Below are 14,149 nucleotides of genomic sequence, written 5' to 3'. Positions count from 1 at the left end.
GAAGCTTGTATCAGAATGTCGTCTAGGTACGGAGCTACCGCAATTCCTCGCAGTCTTAGTACCGCCAGAAGAGCACCCAGAACCTTTGTGAAGATTCTCGGAGCCGTAGCCAATCCGAATGGAAGAGCTACAAACTGGTAATGCCTGTCTAGAAAGGCAAACCTTAGATACCGGTAATGATCTTTGTGAATCGGTATGCGAAGGTAAGCATCCTTTAAATCCACTGTGGTCATGTACTGACCCTTTTGGATCATGGGTAAAATAGTCCGAATAGTCTCCATTTTGAACGATGGAACTCTTAGGAATTTGTTTAGGATCTTTAAATCCAGGATTGGCCTGAAAGTTCCCTCTTTTTTTGGGAACCACAAACAGATTTGAGTAAAACCCTTTTCCCTGTTCCGACCGTGGAACTGGATGGATTACTCCCATTAATAAAAGCTCTTGTACGCAGCGTAGAAACGCCTCTTTCTTTATTTGGTTTGTTGACAACCTTGACAGATGAAATCTCTCTCTTGGGGGAGAGTATTTGAAGTCCAGAAGGTATCCCTGAGATATTATCTCTAGCGCCCAGGGATCCTGGACATCTCTTGCCCAAGCCTGGGCGAAGAGAGAAAGTCTGCCTCCCACTAGATCCGTTCCCGGATCGGGGGCCCTCAATTCATGCTGTTTTAGGGGCACCAGCAGGTTTCCTGGCCTGCTTGCCCTTGTTCCAGGACTGGTTAGGTCTCCAGCCTTGTCTGTAGCGAGCAACAGATCCTTCTTGTTTTGGAGCAGAGGAAGTTGATGCTGCTCCTGCTTTGAAATTCCGAAAGGAACGAAAATTAGATTGTCTAGCCTTAGGTTTGGCTCTGTCTTGAGGCAGGGCATGGCCTTTACCTCCTGTAATGTCAGCGATAATTTCTTTCAATCCGGGCCCGAATAAGGTCTGCCCTTTGAAAGGTATATTAAGTAATTTAGACTTAGAAGTAACGTCAGCTGACCAGGATTTTAGCCACAGTGCTCTGCGCGCCTGAATGGCGAATCCGGAATTCTTAGCCGTAAGCTTAGTTAAATGTACTACGGCATCTGAAATAAATGAGTTAGCTAACTTAAGAGCTTTAAGCCTGTGTGTAATCTCATCTAATGGAGCTGATTCAAGTGTCCCTTCCAGAGACTCAAACCAAAATGCTGCTGCAGCCGTGACAGGCGCAATGCATGCAAGGGGTTGCAATATAAAACCTTGTTGAACAAACATTTTCTTAAGGTAACCCTCTAACTTTTTATCCATTGGATCTGAAAAGGCACAGCTATCCTCCACCGGGATAGTGGTACGCTTAGCTAAAGTAGAAACTGCTCCCTCCACCTTAGGGATCGTTTGCCATAAGTCCCGTGTGGTGGTGTCTATTGGAAACATCTTTCTAAATATCGGAGGGGGTGAGAACGGCACACCGGGTGTATCCCACTCCTTAGTAACAATTTCAGTAAGTCTCTTAGGTATAGGAAAAACGTCAGTACTCGACGGTACCGCAAAATATTTATCCAACCTACACATTTTTTCTGGTATTGCAACTGTGTTACAATCATTCAGAGCTGCTAACACCTCCCCTAGTAATACACGGAGGTTTTCCAGCTTAAATTTAAAATTTGAAATATCTGAATCCAATCTGTTTGGATCAGAACCGTCAGCCGCAGAATGAAGCTCTCCGTCCTCATGTTCTGCAAGTTGTGACGCAGTATCTGACATGGCCCTAACATTATCAGCGCACTCTGTTCTCACCCCAGAGTGATCACGCTTACCTCTTAGTTCTGGTAATTTAGCCAAAACTTCAGTCATAACAGTAGCCATATCCTGTAATGTGATTTGTAATGGCCGCCCAGATGTACTCGGCGCCACAATATCACGCACCCCCCGAGCGGGAGATGCAGGTACTGACACGTGAGGCGAGTTAGTCGGCATAACTCTCCCCTCGTTGTTTGGTGAAATGTGTTCAATTTGTACAGATTGACTTTTATTTAAAGTAGCATCAATACAGTTAGTACATAAATTTCTATTGGGCTCCACTTTGGCATTAGCACATATAGCACAGATGTCTTCCTCTGAATCAGACATGTTTAACACACTAGCAAATAAACTAGCAACTTGGAAATACTTTTCAAGTAATTTACTATAATATGAAAACGTACTGTGCCTATAAGAAGCACAGAAAGAGTTATGACAGTTGAAAGTTAATAAACTGAAAGGTTATAGCATCAAATCTTTGTAAAAAACACAATTTTAGCAAAGGCTTGTTCCCATTAGCGAAGGATAACTAACCCTGATAGCAGAAAAAAAAGTTACAGAAATAAACGTTTTTTATCACAGTCAACTACAATCTCACAGCTCTGCTGTGAATGATTACCTCCCTCAAAACAAGTTTTGAAGACCCCTGAGTTCTGTAGAGATGAACCGGATCATGCAGGAAATACAATGAGCTTCTGACTGAATTTTTTTACCTCCCCCTCACACACAACAGTGAGAGAGATCAGTAAACTGTCATAAATTAAATAAAACAACTGCCAAGTGGAAAAAATAATGCCCAAAACATTTTATTCACCCAGTACCTCAGAAAATGAAACGATTTTACATGCCAGCAAAAAACGTTTAACATAAATTAAGTGTTATTAAAGAGCCTGTTGCCAGTCCCTGCAAATTAGGCTAAAGTCTTATGCACACAGTATAATTCCAGTGAAGTGCCATTCCCCAGAATACTGAAGTGTAAAATATACATACATGACAGCCTGATACCAGTTGCTGCTACTGCATTAAAGGCTGAGTTTACATTATATCGGTATGGCAGAATTTTCTCATCAATTCCATTGTCAGAAAATAATAAGCTGCTACATACCTCTTTGCAGATTAATCTGCCCGCTGTCCCCTGATCTGAAGTTTACCTCTCCTCAGATGGCCGAGAAACAGCAATATGATCTTAACTACGCCGGCTAAAATCATAGTAAAAACTCAGGTAGATTCTTCTTCAAATTCTACCAGAGAAGGAATAACACACTCCGGTGCTATTATAAAATAACAAACTTTTGATTGAAGGTATAAAACTAAATATAATCACCATAGTCCTCTCACACATCCTATCTAGTCGTTGGGTGCAAGAGAATGACTGGTAATGGCAGTTAGGGGAGGAGCTATATAGCAGCTCTGCTGGGTGAATCCTCTTGCACTTCCTGTTGGGGAGGAGTTAATATCCCATAAGTAATGGATGATCCGTGGACTGGATACACTTAACAAGAGAAAGGATGATTAACCCCTTAATACCCAAAACGGATAACAGTTGAAATAATAAACGTTTTTATCACAGTCAAACACACTGTCACAGGTCTGCTGTGACTGATTACCTCCCTCAAAACTAGTTTTGGAGACCCCTGGGCTCTGTAGAGACGTCCTGGATCATGGAGGAAGAAATAGGAAGACTGTGACTAAATTTTTACTGCGCAATAAAGCGCTAAAATAGGCCCCTCCCACTCATATTACAACAGTGGGGAAGCTCAGTAAACTGTTTTTATGCAGAAAAAAACGACAGCCATGTGGTAAAAATCATGCCCATAAAGTTTTATCACCAAGTACCTCAGAAAAAACGATTAACATGCCAGTAAACGTTTTAAAATTGAAAAATTATGAAGTGTTATTAATAAGCCTGCTGCTAGTCGCTTTCACTGCAGTGCAGGCTCAAATATTACTTTAATATTGACAGTATTTTCTTAGTGAAATTCCATTCCCCAGAAATACCTCAGAGTATACATACATACATATCATATCAGCCTGATACCAGTCGCTACTACTGCATTTAAGGCTGCACTTACATTACATCGGTATTAGCAGTATTTTCTCAGTCAATTCCATTCCTTAGAAAATAATTTACTGCACATACCTCCTTGCAGGTGGGCCCTGCATGCTATCCCCTGTTCTGAAGTTACCTCACTCCTCAGAATGTCCGAGAACAACAAGTGGATCTTAGTTACGACCGCTAAGATCATAGAAAACTCAGGCAGATTCTTCTTCTAATGCTGCCCGAGAACAAACAACACACTCCGGTGCCGTTTAAAATAACAAACTTTTGATTGAAGAAATAAAAACTAAGTTTAACACACCACAGTCCTCTCACACGTCCTATCTTTAGTTAGGTGCAAGAGAATGACTGGATATGACGTAGAGGGGAGGAGCTATATAGCAGCTCTGCTTGGGTGATCCTCTTGCACTTCCTGTTAGGGAGGAGTTATAATCCCATAAGTAATGGATGACCCGTGGACTGACTACACTTAACAGGAGAAATATAGAACGTTTTTTAAGAGCCAACAATGACACTTGCAATGTTGTGGTGGAATAAGTTAAAGGGCAGTATGTAGGTGGAAGAAAGACACGGAGGTCAAAATCGCTCAGACACTGCATTGCGTTTGTTGTGTTGATCAATAACTTGCATTCAACACAGGAGTAACAAAGTGTAAACTGAAATGTGAGTCAAGCTCCCTTTTGGCTGAGCCGAATCAGCTCTTGAGAGCTGTGTGTAAACCCTGGATCAGATATAAATTCCCCAAATTAAAACTAAAAATAAATATTAAAATTTTCTTGAAATAGAATAGTAATAGTAATAGCTTTTATGAGGGGGGCTGTCTTGTAAATTTTGCCTGAAGGGAGGCCCACCGCCTAATAAGTTTGGAAACCCCTGAGCTAGACATAGGAGTGTGCATGTATCTTAAGCACTATATAGCACCAGTGTTTGCAAAGATACGTGCACACTTCCAAACTACCTAAGTATGTTCTTAGGAACTGTTTATTGATAAAGCGTTCAAAGAGAAACGCAAATTAGGAAAGATTTTATTTATATATAAATTGATTTATTTATTTTTTAAATACGCTCCAGCATAGGACATGATGTGCTAATGATCACTGAGCGGAGTACTGAGAATGCCAGTCGCCTCTCGCCCTTTATCAGTGCAGACAAAACTGCGTACAGCTCTTACAGGGTGTTTTTGCACATCAGACTAGTTATGATGGTTTTACTTTCTGTGGTGCCCCTTTCTTATGTTTAATAAAATAATATCTGCTGTAACCCTTCCCGGTACTAGCTTACTACGGGTTATGTCATACCTCGTCCACGGCCTGTGGAAAAGCAGCGGAAGATCACCATGCGCATGTCCAGACCCTCCTGTACCCAGATTTTATTCATTATACGGATCATCTGAAGGGTCAGCATGTCCTGGCGGAGGTCATCCCCACACTAGAGGAAAAGAAAAGTAAAAGGGACATGAAACCCAAAAATTTAATTTAATGATTCAGATAAAACATACCGTTTTACACATCTTCCAATTTACTTCTATTATCAAATTTTCTTCATTCTCTTGGCATCCTTTGTAGGAGCAAGAATGCACTACTGGGAGCTAGAGGAACCAATTGGGTGAGTCAATGACAAGAGGTATATATGAGCAGCCACCAATTTAACAGCTAGCTCCCAGAAGTGCATTGCTGCTCCTGAGCTTACTTGAGCTTATGCTTTTCAATATAGGATACTAAGAGAATGAAGCTAATTTGGTAATAGACGTAAATTGAAAAGGTGTTTAAAATGATTTATGAAAGAAAAAAAAATTGAGTTTCACGTCCCTTTAATTACGGTAACTAATAATTAAATCCTGGAGGAAAAAGGCTTTAAAAATCCCTTGCTTTTGTGTAAAAAAATGTGCTTGTTCCACACTACCTAAAGAGCAAACTGTAAGCTATTTTTCAAACATTTACAGACTGCATTAAGCTACTCCAGTAAATAAATAACAAATTCCGCCCATGAATACTGAACTAGCTAAAATGATGGGTTGCACAAAAACAAAACAGACTAGGCAGAGATAATGCTAGACCCATACTGTTCAACCTTGTGTCTAAACACGTCTAAATCACTGGCACAAGCTATATAAAGATGCTGACTTCAGAATTAAATGTCTGATGATGCAATTATATGTGAGATAAAGCTGATGAATTTGTTACAGGAGTTTATAAACATACATTTGTCCCTAATATAGTTCATATAAATGAAGAATATTAAAGGGCTATAAAACCCATGTTTGCAAATAGATCATATAGATTTAAACAACTTTCAAATGTTCATCAATTAGCAAATTTGCTTAATTCCTTTGGTATTTTTTTGTTGAAGGAGCAGCTATGCACTGCTGGGAGATAGCAGAACACATAGGGGCCTATTTATCAAATGTCTTGCAGACCTGATCCAACAGTGCGGATCAGGTCCGCAAGACATCGCTGAATGCGGAGACCAATACGCTCTCTGTATTCAGCATTGAACCAGCAGCTCACAACAGCTGCTGGTGCAACGCCGCCCCCTGCAGACTCGTGGCCAATGGGCCGCCAGCAGGGGGTGTCAATCAACACGATCGTATTCGATCAGGTTGAATTCCGGCGATTCCTGTCCGCCTCATCAGAGCAGGCGGACAGGGTTATGGAGCAGCGGTCTTTGTGACCGCTGCTCCATAACTTGTGTTTCTGGCGATTCTGAAGACTCGCCAGAAACACGGGCCACAAGCTCCGTACGGAGCATGATAAATGGGCCCCATTGAGTGAACTAATGACAAGAGGCATATATTTGCAGCCACCAATCAGCAGCTAGCTCCTAGTAGTGCATTGCTGTTTCTGAACCTACCTAGGTATGCTTTTAAAAAACAGAGAACAAAGCAAATTAGATAAAGTAAAGTTGTTTAAAATTGTATGCGCTATCTGAATCATGAAAAAAAAAAATTGAGTTTCAAGTCACTTTAAACCTGCAGAGCATCAAACACCCTTGTGTAGATTAATAAGTAGGACAGCCAATAATATATATATATATATGTGTGTGTGTGTGTGTGTGTCTGTGTGTATGTCTGTGTGTGTGTGTGTATGTCTGTGTGTGTGTGTGTGTGTGTCATGTGTGTGTGTGTCGTGTGTGTGTGTGTGTGTGTGTCTGTGTGTGTGTGTGTGTGTGTGTGTGTCATGTGTGTGTGTGTCATGTGTGTGTGTGTGTGTGTGTCTGTGTGTGTGTGTCTGTGTGTGTGTGTCTGTGTGTGTGTGTCTGTGTGTGTGTGTGTCTGTGTGTGTGTGTCTGTATGTGTGTGTGTGTCGTGTGTGTGTGTCATGTGTGTGTGTGTGTCTGTGTGTGTGTGTCATGTGTGTGTGTGTGTGTGTCTGTGTGTGTGTGTATGTCTGTGTGTGTGTGTCTGTGTGTGTGTGTATGTCTGTGTGTGTGTGTGTGTGTCTGTGTGTATGTCTGTGTGTGTGTGTATGTCTGTGTGTATGTCTGTTTGTGTGTCTGTGTGTGTGTGTATATGTGTGTGTCGTGTGTGTGTGTGTGTGTCATATGTGTGTGTCTGTGTGTGTGTGTGTCTGTGTGTGTGTGTGTCTGTGTGTGTGTGTGTGTATGTCTGTGTGTGTCTGTGTGTGTGTGTGTCTGTGTGTGTGTGTGTGTGTGTATGTGTGTGTCATGTGTGTCTGTGTGTGTGTGTCTGTGTGTGTGTGTGTCTGTGTGTGTGTGTATGTCTGTGTGTGTGTGTATGTCTGTGTGTGTGTGTATGTCTGTGTGTGTGTGTATGTCTGTGTGTGTGTGTATGTCTGTGTGTGTGTGTATGTCTGTGTGTGTGTCATGTGTGTGTGTGTCATGTGTGTGTGTGTGTCATGTGTGTCTGTGTGTGTGTGTCTGTGTGTGTGGGTCTGTGTGTGTGGGTCTGTGTGTGTGGGTCTGTGTGTGTGGGTCTGTGTGTGTGGGTCTGTGTGTGTGGGTCTGTGTGTGTGGGTCTGTGTGTGTGGGTCTGTGTGTGTGGGTCTGTGTGTGTGTGTGTGTACATATAAATAAAAATAGGTTTGTGGTTAAATATTGTGATCATCATTAAATAAATCTGTTACTCTTAGAGGCAAACTGTTTAAATGTTTGATACAATCAACACAAGGCTTTCTGGGGAGTGGCAAAGGCTCCACCTGCAGGTAAAAATTTAAATATTAATTTGTATATTATGATTATTTATTTAATTTTAAAAAGTGTGAACACTTGTTAGGCTTGGTTTAAAGGGACATAAACGTCTTTATTTAACTCATCACTCCTTTAAGACCTCATACATATTTAAGTTTTAAATTACACTTACCTACTCTGAAATCTTCTTTTGAAAGCTTGAAATGCCAGTAATAACCCACACAATTGCAGTACGTGTGTATCTCTTTATTTTTTATTAGACTACAGTTCAATATTGTAATTAAAAGGGATAGAAGGTCAAAACTGAAATGTGCGTGGGTGCATTTAACTTTTAAATAGAGGTATTTTGATAATATAGTACTTAGCCAAAATGATTCTAGTAAAAATGATTACAGTTTTTTAGTGGCATACACACATATGCTATGAGGGCCTGTGCTCCAGTATTAAAACACTACACCTTACAAGCAGTCACCTGTATGGCACAAATTAAAGGGACAGGAAAGTCACTTGCATGATTCAAACGTAGCATGTAATTTTAAGACACTTTTGAATTAACTTTTATTTTTAAATGTACTTTGTTCTCTTGGATTCCCTTGCTAAAAAAGAATACGCATATATCCTACACTAGTGGGAGCTAGTTGTTGATTGGTGCCTGTGCATATTTGTCTCTTGATTGGCTAACTAGATGTGTTCAGCTAGCTGCCAGTAGTGCAATGCTGTTCCTTCAGCAAAGGATAACAAGAGAATAAAGCAAATCTGATAATAGAAGTAAATTGTAAAGTTGTTTATAAATTTTAGGTTCTATCCAAATCATAAAAGAAAATGTTGGGGTTTCCTGTCCCTTTAAAGGGACAGTATACACCAATTTTCATTTAATAGATGTAATAGACACTACTATAAAAAATAAGATGCACAGATACGGATATAAAATCCAGTATAAAACAGTTTAGAAACTTACTTAGAAGCTCCCAGTTTAGCTCTGTTAAAAGGATTAGCTAGCACACCCACTGAAACTGGGAAATATTCAGACACTCCCCCCTTCCTCTGCATATGAAAAGACTCTTTACATAAACAGGAGCAAGCTGGAGTAGGTATACCTCGGTATTCTCCTAAAACTTTGGGGCTTGGTTAGGAGTCTGAAAATCAGTGCAATGTTATTTAAAAATAAGCAAAATTATAATTAAAAAAAAAAGCTGTATAGGCTATATAAAGTGATCATCTACAAAGCATTTATGCAAAGAAAAATTTAGTGTATAATGTCCCTTTAAGTCTCCACAGGTACAATACACAAATCAGCCAGCTCTGTGAGCAGCCATGAACTCTTTTGCAAAAATGCTTCTACTTAAAATGAAAATGCACCCATGCGCATTTAAGTTTTGATCTTTCCATCTAGTAATTTCACTAAGAGTGTTGAACCATCATCAAAAAAAAAAACACACAGTGGGTTTATCAACCAATAAGCTGAAAAGCCAAATTACCTTAAATATGATACGGATGTTCTCGCCCAATGGGTCCACATTTTGGAAAGTTAGTTTCAGCGGCACAGCATTCGAGTTAAAGTAGGAGCAATCCTGAGGACATGAAATGAATTATCTGTGACATTTAAATAACAACAGCATCTGCTGGCAATTATAGCACCATGTGAGTATGAGCAGACTATTTGCACATTAAGCCAGAAAAACACATACGGCTACAAATCTCCCTATTTCAAGAGTCTAAAAATATAATACAAGTTTTTCCCCCCTCCAAATGTAGCCTTTGTTTATCTTAGCCACTTTATGGGTATAATTGTTCACTGCATTACTATATATCTCTATGATGCAGGCATACAACAGACAATTAACTATAACTGGACCATTTGGTTTGGATTATAGACTAACATTGTATCTTTATAGCATCTTCCAAAAATCTGACATATTGTACAAGACAAGCTGGTATTTATGAAACTATCTTAAAGGGACATAAAACAAAAAAAATATTTCTTTCATGTTTCAGATAGAGCATGCAATTGCAAACAACTTTCCAATTAATTTGCATTGTTCTCTTGGTTTCATTTGCTGAAAAGCATACCTAGGTAGGCTCAGGAGCAGCATTGCCCTGCTGGAAGCTAGCTGTTGATGGGTGACTGCAATTCTGCTAAACCTCTTGCCATTGGTTCATCCGATGTGTTCAGCTAGCTCCCAGTAGTGCATTGCTGCCCTTCAACAAAAGGATAACAATAGAATGATGCAAATTTGATCATAGAAGTAAATTGGAAAGCTGTTTAAAATCACATGCTCTATCTTAATCATGAAAGAAAAAATGTGGGTTTTATGTTTCTTTAACATTGCCCCTTTTCACTTTTGAAACTGTTCCATCCGCTACAAGAGATCTGTCACAACTATCAGGGTTTTTTATAGTATAATGAAGTTTCAAACACACACATATTTATATATATATATACATACACATACATATTATATATAATACACACACACATACATACATATATATATATATTATATATAATATACAAACACACATATATACTATATATAATACACACACACACACATATATATTATATATAATACACACACACACACATACATATATATTATATATGCACACACATACATATTATATATAATACACACACACATACATATATATATTATATATAATATACACACACACATATATACTATATATAATACACACACACACACATATATTATATATAATACACACAAATACATACATATTATATATAATACACACACAAACATATATATTATATATAATACACACACACACACACACATATATATTATATATAATACACACACACATATATTATATATAATACATACATATTATATATAATAGACACACACACACATATATATTATATATAATACACACACACACACACATATATATATATATATATATATATATACATACACACACACATACATATATATCATATATATAGATATACACACACATATATATTATATATAATACACACACACATATATTATATATAATACATACATATTATATATAATAGACACACACACACATATATATTATATATAATACACACACACACACATATATATATATATATATATATATATATATACATACACACACACATACATATATATCATATATATATACATACACACACACATACATATATATCATATATATAGATATACACACACACATACATATATATCATATATAATACACACACACACGCACATATATATATATATATATATATATATAAATAATTGTATAGCTAATCTCCACATCTACGCAAGTATCCCCTTTTCCGTCAGAGATACGCCGTATATATTTTCTTTTCATACATATTCAGTATATAAATTACAGCACTGACAGTATACACCGAACAGTGAGACATAATATTACATATTGCACTTTATGTGACCACTGGATAAAATATCAGAGATACATAATTATCTGAAACTGTGTGAGCAACTTTTTTTGCACAAGAATAAAAAATACTGCAGTTAAAGGGACAGTATTTTGACATTTAATTTTTTTTTGGAAGATATAAGATTTTCAGTTTATTAATGTTGATAACAAAATTATTTATGTCAACTATAAGTGAGGTATGGACATCATTTTAGAAACAGAACAGCAGTCTAGTCAATTACAAGGCAGTAAAGTGACATACCCGAGGCACAATCCCTTTAACTAGAAAGCTGGGGCTCAAAGGAAGACGACAGGACCCATTTACATTAAAGAACTGCTTGACATCCTCAAGGCCTTCCTTTAGTATTGCCTGCAAAACATACATTAGGCACACGATTACTACACAAAGAAGAGCACATGCTGTGTGATATAGAAAAACTGACTCCACATTAAAGACTTAAAATGTATTGATAAAATGTAGATGACTAACATCATTGGCAACGTAAGCATCATAGGGCCAGATTACAAGTGGAGCTCTAAATATCGCTTTTATTACGTTTTCAGAAATGTGAACGCAACTTCGCTTTCGCATTGCTGAAAAGCATTGCGCTCACAAGAGCGTGCTTCCATAGGCTCCTATGGGAGTCTCGTTCTGATGCCGTCAGAGATGGCATCACAACATCGTAGGGGGTAAGTAGCACAGCGATGGCAGCAAACAAATATATATGTTTAAGCATTTATTTTTTTTTACAAAGGGGATCCCAGAAAAGCTATGTTATGACTGCACAAGTGGTATGTAAACAATTTCAGTGAGAAAGTCTGTGAAAAAGTTAATAATTTATTTATATATATATATCTTAGATAGGTAAATAAAAAAAAGAAATAATAAGGCTCTATTTCTGCTTAAATGGAGTAATAGCAAAAATGCTAAAAATTCTCTGATACTTTGGGCAAGTTTTTGTCTAAAATTCCCGGTCCTGAAGGGGTTAAAAGGCACATACTCTGCACTGCGCACAGGTTTCAGGCAGTAAATAATTTCATGCACACAAATAGTCAACAGTTTTTCATCCCACATTCCAAAACACTCTGGGTAGGACTGTTAGGAAGTCCCCAACATATCCTAGTCTGCCATTAACTAAGGATCCTATTTAGTGCAAAAATACATTATGGGCCAAATTACGAGAAGCTCTAACATTTTGCACGCGATCGATAAGGGGTTTATCACGGGTGTTTGTGCGTGTCGGGTTTACCGCTAGTATTACAAGTTGAAAGTAAACGCAATCGCTTAAATGATTGTCGTGACCTCAGAGCTCTGGTTAACTATTTCGCAAATCAATAAAGTGTCACAAAACACATTACAAAGTACAGTTACACTCATAATAACATCTAATAAAAACTATTGCACAAAAAATATTGTACAAAAAAGTTATAAGGTCTCAAAGATCATTGCTAAAACAACTATCGGGATTATCGCCATGTCCCGTCATGAGAAAACACAATGTTCAAGGATTATTTTGCTCAGAATTATATTCCATATGCTAATGTTTAGAAAAAGTTACACAATACAGAAGATACTTGTTGGACAAATAAATACATTCAAAACTGCTTGAGATATTGATATCTTAAATCAATGACTAAAGAATACAGTTGGTTTAATAACAGAGAAAATAAACTTAATTATAAAGCCCGATCAATTTGTTATTTTTTATATCAAATTTCATGTGTTTCTCATTATATTCATTATAATTTACTAGATTTTTTCTTCTTGATAGTTTGTCCTGCATTTTCTACATACATTGTGTGATCATTTAAGAAATTACTAAACAGTTATTTTTTTAAACATGACAGCAAAAAAAAAAAAAAAATGGAGTTAAAGATCTTATTAACATTATTTCTTGCTATGAATTCTAAGATGGAATCTTCTGCTATTGATAGCTACTGATGATAAAGTACTCACTACTGTAGAGATTTTGTAAAAATGTTTCACCTGGGACCCCTTTTTGCATTGGAATTATTTTCCACGACCCCTGTTATTATAATGTAGTCTAAAACAAACTTCTTGTCAGATTGATATCCAATTATTTTTATATACATCAATTTACCACACAAGTGAGGGGATATATTCAACATTCGTAGCCTGTGATAATCATTAATGGTTAGACTCTGTCTAAATCCATGTACCTGCCATATAGGCTTATTTCTCATGTGTGGTGATGAGCAACGCCTATGCATTTGAAAACATACAAACTTAGCAATGTGCCTACCTCACATTAAGCATAATAGAGAAAAATGTTAGTCACTCATACACAAACACACACACTCATAACACACACATACTCATAACACACACACACACACTCACTCACACACATACACACTCATAACACACACACATACACTCATAACACACACACACATACACTCATACACACTAATAACATGCATACACTCATAGATACACATACACATACACATTCATAAAACACACACACATACACACTCATAACATACACACACTCATGACACACACATACACACAATCCTAACACACACACACACACACACTCAGAACACACACATTCATAACACACACACACTAACACACACACACACACTCATAACACACACACACAATCATAACACACATACACACACACACATACACCTATACATACACACACACACATTCATAACACACACACAATCATAACACACACACATACACACACTCATAACACACACACACACATACA

At 37.6% G+C, this 14,149-nt stretch overlaps 1 protein-coding gene across 1 annotated transcript in view; it reads right to left on the bottom strand.

The window, feature by feature from the left end:
- The window catches only part of PIK3C2B (phosphatidylinositol-4-phosphate 3-kinase catalytic subunit type 2 beta), a 315,182-nt gene that overhangs the window by 74,431 nt on the left and 226,602 nt on the right, over nucleotides 1-14,149 (bottom strand). Inside the window, exons 20-22 of the mRNA XM_053706696.1 lie at nucleotides 11,659-11,766; nucleotides 9,443-9,535; nucleotides 5,117-5,246 (exon numbers count right to left, since the gene is read on the bottom strand). Coding sequence (XP_053562671.1) covers nucleotides 5,117-5,246; nucleotides 9,443-9,535; nucleotides 11,659-11,766 — 331 coding nt within the window. The remainder of the gene's footprint in view (nucleotides 1-5,116; nucleotides 5,247-9,442; nucleotides 9,536-11,658; nucleotides 11,767-14,149) is intronic.

Source organism: Bombina bombina, chromosome 3 (assembly GCF_027579735.1).
Source record: "Bombina bombina isolate aBomBom1 chromosome 3, aBomBom1.pri, whole genome shotgun sequence".
Taxonomy (NCBI): domain Eukaryota; kingdom Metazoa; phylum Chordata; class Amphibia; order Anura; family Bombinatoridae; genus Bombina; species Bombina bombina.
The sequence above is the reverse complement of the archived record's forward strand: the minus strand, read 5'-3'. Positions and strand labels throughout refer to the sequence as shown.